The 18,627-nt window shown below is 32.8% G+C and overlaps 1 protein-coding gene across 1 annotated transcript in view; it reads left to right on the plus strand.

Moving 5' to 3' along the window:
• The window catches only part of LOC125911566 (sodium channel protein type 1 subunit alpha), a 128,204-nt gene that overhangs the window by 101,526 nt on the left and 8,051 nt on the right, over positions 1-18,627 (plus strand). The window contains exons 19-24 of the mRNA XM_049615552.1: positions 800-954; positions 2,692-2,865; positions 5,751-5,873; positions 12,932-13,213; positions 15,685-15,738; positions 17,311-17,448. Coding sequence (XP_049471509.1) covers positions 800-954; positions 2,692-2,865; positions 5,751-5,873; positions 12,932-13,213; positions 15,685-15,738; positions 17,311-17,448 — 926 coding nt within the window. The remainder of the gene's footprint in view (positions 1-799; positions 955-2,691; positions 2,866-5,750; positions 5,874-12,931; positions 13,214-15,684; positions 15,739-17,310; positions 17,449-18,627) is intronic.

Here is an 18,627-nt window from a genome sequence, read left to right on the forward strand (position 1 = left end):
ATGCTTACAAAGGTATTCGCAGATATCTGTTGATTTAATTCTTATTTTTGAGTGAGTAAAGCAGTATAAAGAAGGAAATGACAAATCAAAGCAGAACCAAGCAACAGCATTTTAGTGGACTAAATTAAGTTGAAAATTATATGAGTTCTTTTAGGAGCACCACAAGAAAACTAAACAGTAACAAACATTGTCGGGAGAGATCTACATTACTATTCCATAACCTCCTTAAAAAGAAAGTTTTCTGGGGTGCCTGAGTGGCTCTGTTGATTAAGCATCAGGCTCTTGACTTCGGCTCAGGTCATGATCTCTCAGTTCATGGGTTGGAGCCCCATGTCAGAATCTGAGCTAACAGCACAGAGCCTGCTTGGGATTTTCTCTCTCCCTCTCCCTCTGCCCCTTCCCAGCTTGCATGCTCTGACTCTCTCTCAAAATAAATAAACTTTAAAAAATATAAATAGAATAAATAAAAATGAAGTTTTCTGTTTATTATTAATTTCTACTTTGAAGTCCTTTACTAGAGTGACTACATTTGTGCTTTACAACGTTCTCTCTTGGACAATGAGTTGAAGCAGAAAAAGCAGGTATTATTAGCCAGGGAACCATTTAAAGAGGCTGAATAATTTTCACAATGTCAAAGAGCACAGCTAACGAATGTGCTCTTATTACTCCAGACTTAGAGAATTATCCTAACAAGGTAGAGATGGTAACTGTAGTGAAAAGAGGAATCAGGGACATGCCAAAGAATATTATTGGAGGAGAAGTTACTTTAGCGACTCCTGTTTGAATATTATGCTTGCAGGCTGCGTACAAAGATTCAAATGTTGTCAAATCAGTGTGGAGGAAGGCAGAGGAAAACAATGGTGGAACCTGAGAAGAACGTGTTTCCGAATAGTGGAGCATAACTGGTTTGAGACCTTCATCGTTTTCATGATTCTCCTTAGCAGTGGTGCTCTGGTGAGTGAACATTAAGCAAAAGTGGTACAATATTAAGTTTAAAATAATCTAATACTGATGACTTACTAATCCTTCTATTACACTGTTTTAGTATCCAATGCATTTTTTCCCAAACCCTCATTCTACATCCAATTTCATTTTCATGGCGTCAGCCATCACCTCTGTTTGCCAAACCTTAAACTGTTATCTCTACTTATGACTTCTTCCTTAAATATACATCATCTCTACATCCATCCAACCATCCATTCACTCACCCACTCATACCCACACACCCCCTCTCTTCTACCTGTCTTCAACACATTTTTAATTACCCCCACATCATATCTTCCAGATTATAGACTTAATGTTTCAACTATTAATTTCTGGATTTATTTTTCTATGTATATGTATAATTTCTGATAAGCTATTTATTAATTTTTGCTTATTCTTAAGTAGCCTAGAAAATTTGTCCCTCCAGCTTATTCATTATAACCAGGGAATACAACTGTTCAATTACTCATATTTTAATAAGAAAGTAAACATGGCAACTTCAGTGTAAAGGAAGCCCTGTGATGGTATAACTTCTAAATTCTTACGAACCTTGTTTCTGAATGGTATTCTTATTATCTCTTTATGGACAGTCATTAAGTCCTTAGGGACTACTTCTCTGTCCCTTTTAAATTGTGTCCATTGTTCTTACACTACTCAAGAAACAATGAATGTTGGTAACAAAAAATATTGGGCAGCATGCCTAAGATTGGTTTCTCTGTATACGAAGATGTTTTTTATATCGAATTAATTTATATTTTATGAAAATCACTTACAAAAATATAAAGCATAACATATAGATAACATTTTAGAAAATCACTGACGCAAATAGAATACTTAAGCCATAAGATGACTGATAAGATAGATGATAGATAGATAGATAGAGAGAGAGAGAGAGAGATGACAGATAAAATGAGGTTGCCTGATTGAAATACAATTACTTAAGTTTCTTTAGCTTATGTTTATAATTAGAACATAAGCCTATATTCTCCCGCATATTCTCTGATGACGTAAACTTATTTTGCATGTCACTTTAGACAAGAAATAGTCTTTTGCCCCTGAAACGAATGTGAGACTCAGGTGTAAAGTATAAAGAGTTCATATTAGAAGGACACATATTGCAACATAAATGGGAAATATTTTCATCTTGTTATCATGGTCATGCTACATCTCTGCTAAGAAACATAAACTATCAACAAAATGTAGGAGAGGGCGACAAATGAGCCCAATTACGTAGTAAAATTGGGCTATGTGATGATCAATTACAGTTTCTGCTTTATGAAAAATATAAACCTTCACTTTTTATTTCTTCAACCTTTTAATGGCAAAAAAATCAACTGGAGGAAGCATAAGAAATGAAACAAAAGAAATATGTAACTTCAAGTTGGGGTGGCACCATCCCCATCCCCAGGATATAACATCAGATGTTTCCTGAACAAGTCAAATTAATTCATGAGAATTATGCTTTTACCTCTTTCTTCTGGCTATAATATTGATGGAGAGTATAACTTTCCCCTGATTCATTAAAAGATCTTTGAGAGGGAAAAAAAAACAAACAAACAGCAATAGCTACTATTCCTCTGCCCTCCTAGTCCAACAGAATGTCATATGTACACATATAAAATCAGGGAAAATATGTTTATGATCAGAAAAATAGCTCATAGAGTATACTAGCTTTAGAAAGCTAAAATATATCACTTTTCTTTATAGGCATTTGAAGACATATATATTGATCAGCGAAAGACAATTAAGACGATGTTGGAGTATGCTGACAAGGTTTTCACTTATATTTTCATTCTGGAAATGCTTCTAAAATGGGTGGCATATGGCTATCAAACATATTTCACGAATGCCTGGTGTTGGCTGGACTTCTTAATTGTTGATGTAGGTATCCTTCACATCTTTGTCTCACTTCCGTGGTAGTTTGTCTAATCCGTATACTGATTCTAAAACAGTCAATCTCTGACCACTGTGCTGAGTTGACAGCATATGCTACTTAATAGACAGTAAACTAATTCACCAAATCATAGTGTTGTAGTTTTTAGAAGAAATAGGCTAGTTTAGTATTGGTTCAGCCTTGGCGGGGTGGGGGGGGGGGGTGGTAAGGAATTATGGTGGCTTTTGGGTATGTTGTTTAAATTCCTTATATTGTGAGTCAGATAGACTTGCATTTGAGTTCCAGCTCCATCGCTGATGGGTTGTGTGCCACTGAGTAAGTTACTTGGCTCCTGACTCTAAAATGGTGATATTAGTACATACAGTAATAAAGGCACTCAATAAATACTGATGATGGTGAGAGCTACCGTCACTTTTTTAAAAATTCTCTTTGATCTACGCAAAGTTTTTAAAAGGTAGATTGTATAGATGATACTCTGTTAGAGGCAGTAAAGTGTACAGACTGTAGGGAAAAGCTCTACTTCATGCAGCAACAGGAGTTTCCGTGGGATGTAGACTCAACTTGCAACAGGCCTGTAATGTACCAAACAGCCCTTCACAGAATTTACATGCCCAATCATTAATAATACTTCATCTACCCTAAAACAGGTGGCTGCCTCTGGAGATTTATTAAGCAAAATGTTTCATGCTATCAGTTTGACATAATTTCAGCATTAGAAAAGTGTCCGAAATATCGCAGACTTTGTAGGCAACAGTTTTATCCCCAAAAGATAATAAATGACAATAATAGATAATAGATAATAAAAGATAATAGATGACATAGTCCAGCAGGACTATGCAGGTTTGCTGTGGAAAGTATTTCTAGAGCTAAACGTCACTCATAGGTTATATCTCTTTACTTCTGAACAAAGGCAAAGCCAGAGCTATTTAAAAAGCTTAATAATGTTACTGTGAAATGAATAAATTAAGAAAAACCTCAAAAGAATAATTGCTTCATCATTACAAAAGAAAATATTTCTAACATTGAGGTTTCAAGCAGAAGTTATATCATATTTCAACTCCCCAGATTTTTCACACTACATCTTAAATATAAATATAATTTTACCTTTTCCTGAGCTTTGCTTTTCTCTATTATGATTATTGCATGTCTGAAATTTTAGTGAAAGACTGATGATTATATTTATTATTGTAATTTGAGTTTTTTAATTGTCAGATTATAAGCACTTTATTTTTATTTATTTTTTATTGTAGTTGACATGCAATGTTACATCAGTTTCAGGTATACAACATGGTAGTTTCAATAGCCTGAAATATATTTAAAAAAAATTCTATAGAGAATTTTGTCATCTTGCAATAAAAATATTTTTATTTTTCAATATTCTATTTTAATTATCTCATTAGGATCAGTATAACCCTCTTTAAAAAACATTAAAAAATGATAGCACATTTTGGACATAGTGTCCAATGTTTTTGAACCTGTCCTATACTAGGCACTTTCAAACCAAAGAAATTGTAACTCTGTTTGGATATGGAGTTTTGATAAAGTCTTTATTTAGAGAGTTAGACACCTAACATTTTTATTTCTTAGTACTTGCGTGTTTCATACAAATTATGTAAATTCATTGATTTATTTATTTGGTAAAGATTTATTGTGACCATTTTCAGCCAGGTAACCATGGCAGAAGCTATAAGTTAGCATAGAAAATTTTGAGGAATTTCATGATGGAATCACACTGAAGTTATATTGTTTACATAAGGATAAACTTTAGGGAATTGAAAACAGAAGGTTTTAGCAAGACAAAAAAAAATCACTTTCAAAAATCAACTGTGAAATCAATGTGCCAAGTTATTGCTTTCTGAGAGTATCAGTTATAATTAGTTGAACATACAATGCAGGATTAAGATTTCACGCTTTTTCTGATACAATAGCAGTTTCTGTATTTTATTACTAACCATGCAAAACCCCAAATTCAGCAACAACTTAATAAAATAAAGGACGGATATGGGGTGCCTGGGTGGCTCAGTCAGCTAAGCATCCAAATCTTGATTTTGGCTCAGGTCATCATTTCACGGTTCATGAGATTAAGCCCCATGACAGGCTCCACACTGACAGCATGGAGCCTGCTTGGGATTCTCTCTCTCTCTCTCTCTCTCTCCCTCTCTCTCCCTCTCTGTCTCTGTCTCTCTCTGCTCCTCCCCTGCTCTCTCTCTCTCAAAATAAATAAATAAATTTTAAAAATAAAATAAAATAAAGGATAACCAATGACATTTTCTTATACCTCAATTTCTTCCTTTTTTAGAATTAATTTTTATCATTTTTCTAATTGCTCAACCAATTTATTAGTAATAAATTTAGTTGAATGTATTCAACTTATTTATTAGTTGAGCAATTAATAAATTACGTGACATTTAAGGTTTTTTATTCAGCTAGATTTAATTAACATACTGAAAGCTACTTTCTTTGCATCAAACTGAAAATACTTCCTTAAAATTTTAAAAGGTGCAATGATTTATCTTCTTTTAAAAATTTTTTTTAATGTTTATTTATTTTTGAGAGACGGGGAGAGAGAGAGAGAGAGAGGGAGAGAGAGGGAGAGAGAGAGAGAGTGTGTGTGAGCGGGGGAGGGGCAGAGAGAGAGAGAGAAAGACAGAATCTGAAGAGGCTCCAGGCTCTGAGCTGTCAGCACAGAGCCCGATGCGGGGCTTGAACTCGCAAGCTGTGAGATCATGACCTGGGCCAAAGTTGGACATTTAACCGACTGAGCCACCCAGGGACCCCCAATGATTTATCTTCTAAGCAAAAATCATATTTATTATATTACATAGTAAATACTAATTGAATGATGATTTAATTTATTTATTTACTTACACAGGTTTCATTGGTCAGTTTAACAGCAAATGCCTTGGGTTATTCAGAACTTGGTGCCATCAAATCTCTCAGGACACTAAGAGCTCTGAGACCTCTAAGAGCCTTATCACGATTTGAAGGGATGAGGGTAAGGAAAAATGAAGGAACCTGAAGTATTACATGTAGTCAAAATTAAATTAAACTACATTAAATCAAATTTTATAAAAGGAAAACCCATGCATGCAAAAGGAATGGCAAATCCTTGCAAAAGTGCTACTTTATCATTTAATCTGTTGCATATTTACTTCTGGGTGATATGCAAGAGAATTTAGGCCTCCCTTGAAATGATACAATATCATTTATCTGCTGTGCTTATTAAAATGACTTTATTTCCTAATCCATTTTGGGAGTTTCCTTACAAACCTATATACAAAAAAAGCAGCTGAACTATTAAAGTTCTAGGTGTAATGATATGATAATAATCAACTGAAGTGAATTCTACATTACGTGCTTCTCATTTGTGATGAACTAAATTGTACTTAACAAGTTTTATTGAAAATAATTGAATCACACATGTGCCTACGTATGAATAAAGGAAAAAAATTTTTAAATGTCAATTTTGTCTGTATAATGCCAAAGTTTGCATTATTTGAATATAGTCAAGGGTAGATACTAAATATTGGCTGAATTTTAAACTTTTAAAAAATTTATGTTTAATATGGCCTCAATTTATAAATGCATTAATAATTTTAATTTATATAAATAGTAATAGTAGCTTAAAGATTATATGTAAATCCACACAATTTTTCAAAACTAAAACATTTATAACATAATGGACAGAAAATATCATTTTGATTCATTACTATAGATGATTCATAAATTAAGCATAACTCAAATTTCACTTGAGTCACACAAAATGTTATACTACTCCTTTTAAGGAAGGAGTTCAATTCAACCATTCCCAATGATTCATAACAGGTTAAAAATGTTGCCATTATTGACATACTATTTTCCATACCTTTTTAAAATTCATGAAGCATTGATGTATAAGATGCATAACATAAAAAAAAATAGTTCCTTCTTTAAAAAAATCAAATAGTCTTTTACCAAAACGAAGCTACTGAATTAAGTGTGATTCAAAAAAAAAAAAAAAAAAAACATTGCTTTTTTTTTTTTCTGCCTAAGGTTTAGTTGTTTATGGAAACTAAGCTTTACTGAAGACTTCCATCTACATTTTCTAGGTTTGTTGATGGCCTTCTGTGTTCTTTTAAAATAGAATTTATTGTAAATGTCACCTTTTAAGAACGTGAGACTTGTCTTTAATTTCCCTAACATATATAAAAAGTTTTTTTTCCTCATTAGAAACAATTTAACACAATATAATGCAGTCTTATTTTATTTCTCACAGAGATCTTCACATATTTACTAAAATGTAAAAGGAAATTCTCCCCAGGGTATGTAAACATTAAGTTTATTTTCCACTTAAAATGTCACTTTCTTTTGTTTCAGACTGGCAGTTTCAGTTCTTGAGAAAAGTATTATTTTTATACATTCTAATTGAAATCATATTGCCTGAATCAAAGTAATATCTTTTGAAAGTCTTCCGAAATCTGAACTATGATAAGTATTTGAAGCTGTTATAAACATTCCAAATTTAACCTTTTTAAAATGTATTAAATCCATGATCAAATGGCCAGATGTTCCCATGTTGAACACTTTATTTCCACTAGCAATGTTGGTCCTGTGGGTCTATGTTTGATTTTTACAGAAATAACCTTATCTCTAATTATTGATCAATAATGCTTTTTATATTATAAGGAGAGGTTGACTTTTGCAACTGAGAATTTTAAAAACATAAACTTCTTATTGATGCTGATAGGAGATGAACTCAGCATTTAAATTATAGGATTTATGAATGTAATTCCTTGCCTCGTAATGACAGAATATACACAACCCTAAAATGGTTGATCATTTCAACACGTGTTTGGCATTGTAGAGACAAAATAACCCGATTATTAATTCTATTTTTGTGCTTCTGATGCTTGGATTTTTTTACTTTGTAAAAATGTAAATATGGATAATGGTGAAGATGGAGATAATAATGATGATTATATTTGGGAAGTGATATTTCCCAGTGTGAATACATTCAGAAACTCTCATTTTATTCTTTTCCTTAGCAGCATAAAACCACAATAGCTGTGTCAGAGTATAAATCAAGCACTCATTTTATTTCTGTTGATTTGTCACTTTTTCAAGCATGTGCTTTTATGCAACATTACCAAACAAAGCATGTTGTATAGTGCTTGATAAGAAGTTAGAAAGGAATAAATTATCATCACGTTGCACTTTATGTTTTGCATGCTTTATGCACATTTCTGGCTGACAGCTTTTAAACATTTATTGTATTTCAAATTTCCAGTCCAAATTTTTCAACTTGTAAAATTGAACTGAGTGAATTGATGTCATGAATATCTAGAGTAAAATAAAATTTGTACTTAAATTTGTAATTTTAATTTCCTAATCTAAGAAATCTTAGATACCTTCTTTTTCAAAAGAACTCAAGTCTTGATTAATAGGGAAACAGACAGAGACCATATCATATACAAAAAGTAACACCAAATGTTCTGTCATATCAGATTTCTAACTAATAACAAACTATATATTTCTATTTTATATAGGATAATCTTGCTCCAACTTGGATGGGGTGGAGCGCTGGTTCCTCCCCTCAGCCCTTTATTATGGGTACTGTATTACCCCTTTTGCTACCTTTCATCCTTTCACTGTGACTTTGTGTAGTGGGATGAGGGAGGGATTGGGAATGGTACTCTCTCACCACAATAGGGAAAAGTACACTATATTCGAATCCCCTATTTTCAATTGCCTTAAGTTTTCTTTTGAGAAAAATACCTTTGTGAATTTACCCTGTGTGGATTTGAACACCAACGGTTCATATCTTTACTAAGTTTCACTGAATATGATTTAGTTATGTGTATATGGAGTTATTCATTTATGGGGAGATTATCTGATTGGTGAGGGTGGGGGACCTGGTTTAGAATGAATGCGTGGAAATTTTAACTTGTCAATTGATGGTGCTGTTTGAGACATAAAACCCTTGCCATTTTTTACATTGATTCTGGGTCCTGAAAACTGCCATCCAGATGCCAGCAGGCAATTCCCTGCCTTGTTGATATGTATGAGCAGATGCTAGGGTTCAATATTCCAGCTTTCATAAGACTGGTGTTGATTGTGTGACCATTTCCGTTTTTATTAAATGAAAGTTTAGGAGAGTTATTTTCAAAATGTAATGAGGCAAAATATATTAAGAGTTGAGTAAGCACATGTGAATTGTGTTATAAATGGAAAAAAAGTTAATATAAAAAAATCCGCTTATTCGAACTATACAGACTACAATACCCACCTAGAAACAAAACAGAAATGTCTTATCACGTGTATTAAATAGAATTTAATGTATAAACCCAGTTCTTAGAGTAAGTCACTCCCAAATAACTTTTTAGGATCTTAGAAGATAACATGATGAAAACATAAATAAAAATAAATCTATAGTTTGTTTATTCTTAAAGTTTAAAAATAATGTACAAGAAGAAGAGTTTCTATTTTGAGAGAGATCAAGTTGGAGTTTTTGTTTAGATAATTGAAGTATCGCATCTCTCAAAGACAATTATCTTAATTAAACCCCACAACACAAATGTAGTCATTAGCTTTTTAAAAGATTCCATTACTCTTCTTTATACTTAAAGATGTGATTTTACCTCGCCTGCTTTTGATTTTTATTCATGTAGTTTTTGTATTTAGACTAGAGAAGCATTAGAATCCATGAGTAGTATTATTTGAAGCTCAGAGATAATTTGTTCAGACAAGACATTTCTACATGTATCAAAATTCCTAACATTAATTTGCATACTTAATTGTCAATCCTTCATTTTGTGTTGATTTAATAAAAATGCAGATAATGAACTAGATATGGAAAGAGTCTTTATAAGATTGGATTATGCTAAAATAGAGAAATTCTATTGGTGTCTTACAAAGCATCTGTGAGAAGAAGCAACCTCTAGTATTAAGATAGTTCCTTCCTTAGACATCTTCGTTTCTGCATCCTGAAATCTCTATCTGTTCTTCCCAATTTATTCAGGCCATCTTTTCCCAGTACTTTCACCTCATGGGAACCAATTGCTGCAGATCCCTAGAGCCTGAAAAGAATTAATACACCTCCTTCTGTGCTGAACCAAGGAATGGCTTAGGGGTCCTGGGAAAAGGCAATCCTTTCTCTGAACTTTATTGCTTAATTTAATGAAATTTTAGATATGATGGACCTTTGTACAGTAAATTGCCCAATACTGTGCCAAATGTTTTCCAATATTTAATGTGTTTATCTTCATAAAAATAAACCTTTCCTCTGGACCAAACGTATGCCAACATTGCAGACCATATCCTGAAAGACACTGCTTCAGAGTCCTTGCTTGCTCTTTCGTGTGATCATGAATTACATGGAGTTCATTTTAACGCAAAACAAATCCCCTGTTGCAAAGTAAACCTCTCAGACTTATTGGCTAACCTACAACTTTTTGTTGTGTCAGGTTCTTTAGTCTCATCTCATAATCAAAACTAACATTAAAGATTATATTTTCCTCAATAAATGCTAAGTTAATCTTTACTCCTCTCATTCATTCAATCAACCTTTTTTTTTTTCCCTATACCCAAAGCACTCTGTTTCCTATATTCAAAGCATTCAAGGCCTTGGAGAAGTATAATATATTTTTGCATCTTAAATTAGAAAAAGGAAAGCCTCTCATCTATCAAGATCACAGGAATGCAAGTAACTCTAATCCAGAACAATCTGGAAACCAGATAAATGGGAGCAACTCCAAGGTGAATCAGTAAGGTAGAATGGAAAGAGAAAGCACTAGGTGCCACTTCTAGTCTACTTTCTGATCGTAATCTTTTAGCCTCATTTTCTCATTGCCAACAGAAAACACCATACTAAATTATTTCTATGGTCCTGGCCAGCACTGGAATTCTGATTCTTAAATTCAAAAGAGGAAATGTTGATCTTTATTTTGGAGGCTAATGTGGAGGGTGAACTGGGGCTCCGTGAAAGAAGTGCTACATGAACCAGACCTTGTAGAAGAAAGAATGTTCCAGAAAGGGGGATACTTAGCAAGGGATTCCAAAGGCATCTCAGGTGTCTGGTATTGTATTAGTTGGGTTGGGATGAAGGGTAGGCGGCTAGGGAAGTTTAAACTGGAAATGTAGATTATGGAGTAATTTGAATACCAAGGTAAGGAAAATATTTGATCATCAGTGGGAATCCATTAAATAATTTTCAAGTGAGACTCAGGGATAATGAATTCATCTTACGTGGATCAAAGGAAGGAGAAAGTTAGAAGACTTTGACAAGAGGGCCAGTATGACTTAATGGAGGCCAGAGCTAGGATGGATGGTGAAAAGAAGTAACAGAGATGAGAAAAGTTTTAAAGGAAGAAGTGTGAGACCTGCAGACTGACATGAAAAGAAATTCAGGAAGTAAGTAGAGGTCACCAGTATTCTGCCATGCTCTAAATTGGCTATTGTAGGTAAAAACGTGCATTTAAGTGTGTACTCTATGAATATACAATAAAAATAAGGGTTGTTTTTTTTTTAAATCTGGATGGTAGGCAAAATATTCAGAAAAGGAGGGAAATAAGTAACTTGCTTTCAGCTATTAAATTTTGAATACAAGAGAAATCTAAGTGTATCCACATATTTAAAATGAAGTATAAAAGAAGGATTTATTCAATCAACTGTATTACTGCAGACAGGCAAATGAGATATGGTAAGGTGCCATGTTTCAGTTTGGTAGGCTGCATAGGCTATATCACCTGGATCTGCCTGGATAATTCAACCAACTTAAATGTTTATGCTCATTTCCTTACCTTTGCCAATAGTGGTTTTACTGTTTCCTTCGGCCCACTTATCACACTGTTTTGGAACCCCAGATGGCCTAGAGTTCTTTGCAAACTTTAAACATGGCTCAGAAGCATAAGGAATTGGCTCGTGTATTTGTTTTTTCAGACAGGCAATCAAAAAACATTGTTCTAAAAATACACTGGCATCAAATGGCAGATGGAAGATATTTTGATGCCTGTTGTTTACATTGGATCAGATTGACAATAATAATAGAAGTCCATAGGCAGAATTAACTTAGCTATCAGTCGTTCAAGTCTGAGGCATCTTCTGTCACTTATGAGCATTTTAGGGCCTGTCTTTATCTTCCCTCTTAGTGACTCATAATATAGCTCCAATGGGCACTGTGGAGGAAGGAGCAAGGACAGCCATCCCTACAGTGTTGCCAAATATGAAAACTCAGATCTTTTAATGTGTGATCCAAAAATTAAGATAAGAGGGAAAAAAACATGCTCCCATAGAAAAAGAGTAGGTCATTATTTAGCTCAGAATTGTATGTTAATCACTTCACAGTTGGGCACTATGTATGGCACCCCTCCTTTTCTTATTTTCCTAAGAAACCAATTTCTATTATGTTTCATTTAAAATAAGTTTATTGAATTAAACTCAGTAAATGAAACAACTGACATGACTGGAGCTTGAAATAAACGATGTGATGATCTAATGAAATACATAATGCTAAATTGTCTTGCTTCTTATGCAAAAATTATTATTAGTCATAGCAATGCATGAATAATTAAGGACAAAACTATATTAGGCATTTAATAATATTTTTATATTTATACATCTGAATTTTTAATTTTTTTAAATATATTGGTCAAATTGACTTGTGTCCAAATATTTTAATTTCATTATTTAATATATAACCTTTTTTAAAATTAGTTTATCGTCTGTATTAGGATTTCCTGCCTCTCTTTTTTCTAATAAACAACAAATATTCTCAATTCATCTGGCAGCAAATTCCTCTGATTTTGCCTTTCCTTCATCCTTTTGGTACTTCCCCCTCTCTTTGTTAAACTTTCTTTTTCTTTGTTATATTATCTATATTTGTTTCCCTAAATGTATTGCTTAAGAAAGAATGGATTTCATTTTAAGATTTTTTTACTTTGCTTTTAAGTGTCATAGAATAGTCTCAATAGTAAAAAAAAATTTTTTTAAAGAAATACTAAAGATTACTAGGAGAATGTCTTTTAATTTTTAACCAACAAGAATTCTGACTTTTCTTTTTTTCCATTTGTGTATTAGGTGGTTGTGAATGCCCTTTTAGGAGCAATTCCATCCATCATGAATGTGCTTCTGGTTTGTCTTATATTCTGGCTAATTTTCAGCATCATGGGCGTAAATTTGTTTGCTGGCAAATTCTACCACTGTATTAACACCACAACTGGTGACATGTTTGAGATCTCCGAAGTGAATAATCATTCTGATTGCCTAAAACTAATAGAAAGAAATGAGACTGCCCGATGGAAAAATGTGAAAGTAAACTTTGATAATGTAGGATTTGGGTATCTCTCTTTGCTTCAAGTTGTAAGTGAACACTCTTTTCTCTGAAATTTGTTTATTGTTTGGAATAATAAAGTGATAACATACATCTAAGTTACTAAGAAGAGACTTTATTAAGAAGGAAGTTTATAACACACTTTTTTTTTTTCTAATTTTGATTTGTTAGCACAAGTGTGTTAGCCCAGGTGGGTGGCAACTTCAGCCCATGCAAGCAGTGCAGACATAGTTGATAGAGGCCAGGCAATTCAGTTCTTTCCAAAGGTTTTTTTTTCTCTTCCTGCCTATATTGCTCTCTTCCCATATAAACAAGTTGATGAATAAATCAATACGTTTGCTTTATTTTTTTCTATTGCAATTAGAAAGCATTTTCCACTGATGGATCACCCTCCCCAAACATACATACTTAACACACCTGATTGGATTATAAGTAATTGGTGGCAATTAACTGCTACTGAGTTGTATGATTTGGCTTGAAGACCAGGGAATGATATTTGAGGTTTTAGGGTTGGATCCTCACAGTGAAATACAAATAATACAGAGTAGTGCCTGAACCCAGAAATGAAATATAAGCAGCTGTGGCCTCACTTCAAATGACATTTCAGAACAATTACCTAAGTCTACTATACATAATAATAGTATCCTTATTGTACTTACTACTTTAAATACGTAAGTATCTGAATATTAATGTTTTTTACTACCGGGTCTCCTAAGCCTGATTTGCACAAAAGAAAAACCATTTGCAATTTATAAAAACACAAAAGATGGTGGCCCTATAAACATCTGCATTTGATGCTGCTTTTGGCAGCAGCTGCATCATGACAAAGCAGTGGATAAAAACAGAATCCAGATTGTTTAAAAAACATAGTAAGATATTGCTCTATTTTGGCCACTGCAAAGTCAGCCTAAGGAAAAAAAAACAGACTGTAAAAGTTCTTTCATTGTTTCTCTACAGAGGCTTTAGCACAGAAATCTATTTCTCTTCACCAGGATCATGTTTTCAATTGCTCAACCAAGAGACTAACCAAGCAAACAAACCTGCATGGGTCAAAAACCCTTTTACCTCTCTTTCAGAGGTGTCTGTACTATGATTCCTTTATAAGTTCTTCCCACCTTCTTGTTGGAAATTCTTATTTCTCTTCTGGATGTTTCTGACTTACTCTGAATGTCTATGCAATTAAAATAGGGATTTAAAAAAATCTGGAAGTATGATTTCTTTAAATATTGTAGTGGACACATGGTGACATTTTCTTGAGAATTTATCCTAACCCTTAATTAATAACCACACTTGTAAATATCACCTAAGTGTATCATTTCCTCCATAAAATTGAGAAAAGAAAAAAAATTTTGAAGCAGGTCCTTGAAATGATAAATAATTCTGAAAATGTAGGGTAAAGATCTTGCACGCAGCCATTAGATAAATTCTGCCACTAAAGAAACTCTAAAGTACTACTTTATAGTTGGCTTTGTACAGAATCACCTCTGTTGATGAGTAACTCATTGAAATGGTTCTATGAATCACTTTTTCTGTTCCTGTACCTAGTGGGTAATGGACTTGTTCCGTCATTGACCTCAGCCACTGACATTCAGTATTTCCCCCTCTGATAGATAGCTTCTATTTTGTAGCTAAGAATCATTACTTTCTTTCCACTGCCATCACACAAACCCTTCCTTGGCTTTCTTCCCATGACATCCACCATTTCACAAGTGTTAGTGTTATGAAAACGAAGATGTGTTGGGATACAGATGCTGAAAGCTTTCTAGACTTGTTCAGTAGCTAAAAACAATCCTCTCAGACTCTCAGGGCTTAAAATTTATGTCCCGGGACAAATAACAAGTTACTATAAGCTACTAGACTTGGGATCCATCTTGAATCTGAGAATGCCAAGTATCTACTGTATTATTTTCTACTTTTACCCATATTAACTCACTTTCATTAAAACTACAGGGAAAAAGGTAGACTATAGGATGATTTCTGGGTGCTATTCTTCAAAATTCTTAAAAGAATAGTTGCAACTCTGACTTTATACATGTCCGTATGATCCTCAGAGTGTTATGATCAAGAGAAATGTTAAACTTTCACTTTCATCACCTTGCAGTAGATCTAAATGTAATGATTGATTTGTAGATCTAAATTGTAATTGTTTTGCTGCTACAGATATCTCCAAGTGTGTTGGCATTTGTAAAGCTTTCTAAAAGTATTCCACCAAATTTCTATAACACTTTAAATTTGCATTATTCCATTAACTCTAAGGAGTAGAGAAGTATTTGTGAGTTAGTTATCAAGCAGGAGGATATATCAAATAACGATTTTTGTTTGTTGTGTGTTTTAGAAATGAAAAGCCTTACTAAGATATTGTATTGGTCCAAAATCTATGTAAAACTTGTTTTGAACTGTCTTTCACATTGTTCCTTTTAAAAAATACATAAGTAAGAATATTTATTAAACATTAGGTCTGAATTATTCCAAAGTAAAGCATGCATGTCCTTTTTAATAGGCCACATTTAAGGGATGGATGGATATAATGTATGCAGCAGTTGATTCCAGAAATGTAAGTATTCCTTATCTCCTGCCTTTTTGTAACATTGGTTAGGTTCTAAAATTAATTCAACAGGGCATAGCAGCAAAATGGAATGATTCTATGATGATTGTTTTAAAAAAGGAAAAATTGGCTCAAATTAATATTCAAATATAGCAGTGTTTATCAGAAAGATCTTACTAAAATAAATGAAAACAAATTATTTTGAAAGGTAAATGAATACATTCATATGTTTAATAACTGACAAATATCCCTGTATTAAATATTTTTCTATTTTGCTTTCTTTTTATCTACTAATTATATAATCAGCATATGGGAGCAAATGTGAAAAAATATATGATCAGTATCGGTAGTTGAAATGTATAGTTACTCTTCATAAGTAGTAGACAGTGTGAAAAGTTATGAATGTTGTCCAGGCAGCCTTAGATTTCTAGAACAATCCCTTTTAAATTCATTCTTGTATATGATTTCAGCATCTATAAATTTACTGAAGCCTTTACCAATGATGTTATCACTTCTATGGTTAACATTTCCTTTAAGTTTATATCACCAAAGTAAAGACCTACTTTATTTGGTTTCTCCTACAATAGTCTCTTTCAGGCTTTAAGAAGAGAACTGAAATCCATGCTTATTCCAACTCTGCTCTTCAAAACTTTGTAAAATTTAGTCTGGTCTGTCAGTCCTCATCTATCCATTCTGAAGTACAATCTATTGTTTGGAAGTCCAATCTATTGTTTAGTCTATTATCATAAAGTTTAACTTCTCTCTGTGTAATCTGTAAACTGACCTGGTACGGCTCACTTAACTTTCTTAATGTGCACTTCCATAAGTGGCTTTAGTTTCATGTTGAGTGCTTTCCTGATATCCATCAGAGTTGTGTCATTTCATTTGTTACTTACAATTATGTTTTGGGTATTTGGTGGGTTTTAACTGTGTTATCTTTAGAAGGACATGAATTTATTAGAGAACTATCTATTGTGACTCATTTACCCTTTACTACGTAATATGTGGTAGCTCAATGATAATTTACTGGAAGTTAAATCTAAAGACTGAATCATCAACTGAGGATTCATAAGACGGGTGTCCAGTTGTGTCTACTAAAATATGTCCTAAAAAATTCAAGGACTATTGTAATGATAAAGGTATGATGCTGAACTTCTAAATGAATAACTCAGTTCTTGTTTACCAAATAAATTCATGCATACACAAATAGTTGTGTCTAAGCATAGTCTATACATATATACTAGAATAAAATTTTTCATTAATAATTTTTAAATTATTAAAACTCAGTACCTAAAAATCTTTTACCAAATTTAGCACTCTACTATCCAAATAGCAAGATACTAGTTGTATTTATAGTTATAAAAAATAGATTCTAAAGTGTCATAATCACTATATTTTTTACATGAAAACATCTCTAAAGGCTAATTTCAGAGACTTTTTTTAGAGGCAGCTGACTCAGAGGGAAAAAGAAAAGTACTGCTAAGTATTACTAGGCATTTTCTTTTCTATTCTCGTGAAAATGCACTGACTTATAGCATCAAAATGCATTGTGACATTTTACAAACTATTCTCCTTTGGTAGGTGGAACTCCAGCCTAAGTATGAGGACAGTCTATACATGTATCTTTACTTTGTTATTTTCATCATCTTTGGGTCCTTCTTCACCTTGAATCTGTTTATTGGTGTCATCATAGATAATTTCAACCAGCAAAAAAAGAAGATAAGTATTTCTAATATTTTCTCTTTCACTAAGATAGCAAAATTATTTGAAGCATTCTCTCCACTAAATGAGTACTTTGATTCAGAAGCCAAATGGGCATATACATTAAAATCTATTTTTCATCCGTTCCTTCTACCATCTACAGCCCATTTCCTTCAGGGTATAGAAAGCCAAGAATGACTGGGTTCCATTCCTGTACATAGATTCACAAAACCTCTCTCTCTCTCTCTCTCTCTCTCTCTCTCTCTTTTTTTTTTTTTTTTTTTTAGCCAGGGGCCACATTTTCAGTCCTTTCGAAGAGAATAATTAGAAAAAAAAACTAGAAAAGAAGACAGCATATGCCCCTTTTCCAAAGTCAACTCATTGTTTTATCCCTGTAATTCCCCTACTTAAAATATTCTTTCCAGTGAAAACCCTTAGAATGTTTGCAATAAATTAGGCAAAAGGTTTGCATAAGCATCTCCTAGTGTTTCTTTTCACATTTTTTCCTTCATTGGATCTTTTTATAATTTCTATTTCCTTCTCCTTGATATTTAATTATAAAATATTAGTCCCAGTGTTGAATTGAACAGCTCTTTATCTTATTATCATTTATAAAGCCCATTTTATCATCCTGATTATATATGCACATTATAGAAAGTATGAAAAGTAAAGAAATACCATTACTTGGGAGTAATCACTATTCACACTTTATGTTTTTCTGTTCACACTTTTCAAACATATTCTTGTTATCAAAATTATTTTATCTATAGTTATAAATTCTCTTTTTGAGTTAACATAAGTATTTTGCCATTTTGTTAAGTCTTTGTACGTAGATTATCATAATTTACTTAACTATTTCCCCAAAAATGGATGATTTATGTTGTTTCTAATCTTTAATGATTTAAAGAGTACCTAGTCAAAAGTCTTTGTGCCAAAAAATAAAAAATAAAAATTAGTATTTAATTATTTTCTTAAGACAAATTTCCAAAGTATTTTGCTTCCTCCAAACAATATGCTCGCTCATAGTCTCAATAACAGTGTATGGATGTGCTCAGGTCACTGCTGCTTCACTGGCATCAAACATTCTGTTTTTAATACTTGACATTTGATAAATGAAAATTGCTTTTAATTTTAATTTTTATGTCTATTATTACTAGTAGATTTGAACATGTTTTCGGTGCTTTTTGTCATTTATAT

The sequence above is a fragment of the Panthera uncia genome (genome assembly GCF_023721935.1).
Source record: "Panthera uncia isolate 11264 chromosome C1 unlocalized genomic scaffold, Puncia_PCG_1.0 HiC_scaffold_3, whole genome shotgun sequence".
Classification (NCBI taxonomy): domain Eukaryota; kingdom Metazoa; phylum Chordata; class Mammalia; order Carnivora; family Felidae; genus Panthera; species Panthera uncia.